General features: G+C 60.6%; 1 protein-coding gene across 1 annotated transcript; it reads right to left on the bottom strand.

Annotated features, from left to right (window-relative positions):
• Window positions 1-100: 100 nt before the first annotated feature.
• Window positions 101-1,315, bottom strand: LOC104505238 (E3 ubiquitin-protein ligase NRDP1-like; the record flags this gene model as incomplete). The annotated part of the gene is given in 3 exon segments (XM_010155098.1): window positions 101-236; window positions 1,055-1,066; window positions 1,068-1,315. Coding segments are annotated over 3 exon segments (396 nt in total), but the record flags the coding sequence as incomplete, so codon positions are not given.
• Between the last annotated feature and the right edge of the window lie 102 nt (window positions 1,316-1,417).

Here is a 1,417-nt window from a genome sequence, read left to right as displayed (position 1 = left end):
GTTGGACCGGGTGATCCCGTAGATCTTTCCCAACCTCAGTGACCCTGTGAGCGACCCTCCCCACCACGAGACCTCGCTGCCCAACAGCCCCCAGACCCACCTGCTCGGCCAGTTGATGCTTGTGCTCTGCTGAGGTCTTCTCCAGCTCGGCAATTCTCGTCTGCTGCTGCTGCACCACCGATCTCAAGTGCTTGATGCAGTTGTGGTTTGGCAGCTCATCTTTGGGCATTTCCAAGCTGGGGAGCGTGACAAGAAAAGGTGGAGGCCCCAGCGTTAGGGAATGTTACACAACGGAGCACTTGGCATCAGCACTAAACCATCTCCAGGACAAATCCAGCCTTGGATTTGCCGAGAGGCCTGGGAAGCCGTACCCCGCCGTAGGTGCGTGGCACCGGGCCGAGCCGAGGGTCTGGGGGGAGAGCTATGGAATAAAGCACCCCCAGGTCAGCAGGCAACAGGGATTTTTCCTCTGCCAAAGCAATTGTGGCTCGGAATTTTCCTCCTCCAAAGCAATCGGGGCTCGGGATTTTCCTCCTCCAAAACAATCGGGGCTCAGAACCAGCCCACACAGGGCAGCCCACGGGCCTGATCCTCTGACTTCATCCGGGGAGATCTGACAGTCTCCAAGCCAAGAGCTGGAGCGCTTACAACACCCGAGTGGGATGGGGACCGGCACCGAGAGCGCGGGTGCCAAGGACAGACCAGCCACCCGCCACTCCCAGCTTTCGGAGACATGTAGGAAGAAGCAGAGCTCACGCTGGAATTTGTCCCATGGGGCTGGAATGGCCACACAGAGGCTCCAGTACCCCGTTTCCAGCAGCCAAGTGACACCTAAACCACAGCAACAAGCCAGAGGCTTTGAGAAACGGGTTTGACTAAAAACCCTTCCCAAGCCCTCCTGCAGCACCAAAACTGCTGCTACCCCGGAGCTCCGTGCCCAGGGGGCAAAAGGGTGCCAGGCATTGACCCCGGGGGTCCTTCCCCAAGGCTGTGGCCCCTGCTCTGCCCCCTCAACTCTATGTCTGAGCCCCCCCAGCCCCGAGGTCATCCTCACCCGCATCCGCGCGGGGCGCTTGGGATTGTGCTCGCAGTCGTTGAGGTGAGACATGAGGTTGTCTAGTCGCACGACGGCCGTACAGCCGAAAACAGCGTTGTCGCAAGTGATCTGCAGCTTCGAGAGCATATTCCGCATGATCCGTGGGACCGGGCGGAGGTGGGCGACCGTCACGACGCTGCGGTCCACGGGGCACGTCTGCTGCTGGGAGAACCACTGGGTGATGCAGGCATTGCAGAAGGCGTGCTCGCAGTGGGGAGCCTGCGGAGGGGCAGAGAACAGCCGCGCGTCACCCACACCCGGACGGGAAATCACAGAATCCCAGACTGGGTTGGGCTGGAGGGACCTTAAAGCCCACCCAAC

The sequence above is a fragment of the Eurypyga helias genome, unplaced genomic scaffold (assembly GCF_000690775.1).
Source record: "Eurypyga helias isolate BGI_N326 unplaced genomic scaffold, ASM69077v1 scaffold46557, whole genome shotgun sequence".
NCBI classification, from domain to species: Eukaryota; Metazoa; Chordata; class Aves; order Eurypygiformes; family Eurypygidae; genus Eurypyga; species Eurypyga helias.
The sequence above is the reverse complement of the archived record's forward strand: the minus strand, read 5'-3'. Positions and strand labels throughout refer to the sequence as shown.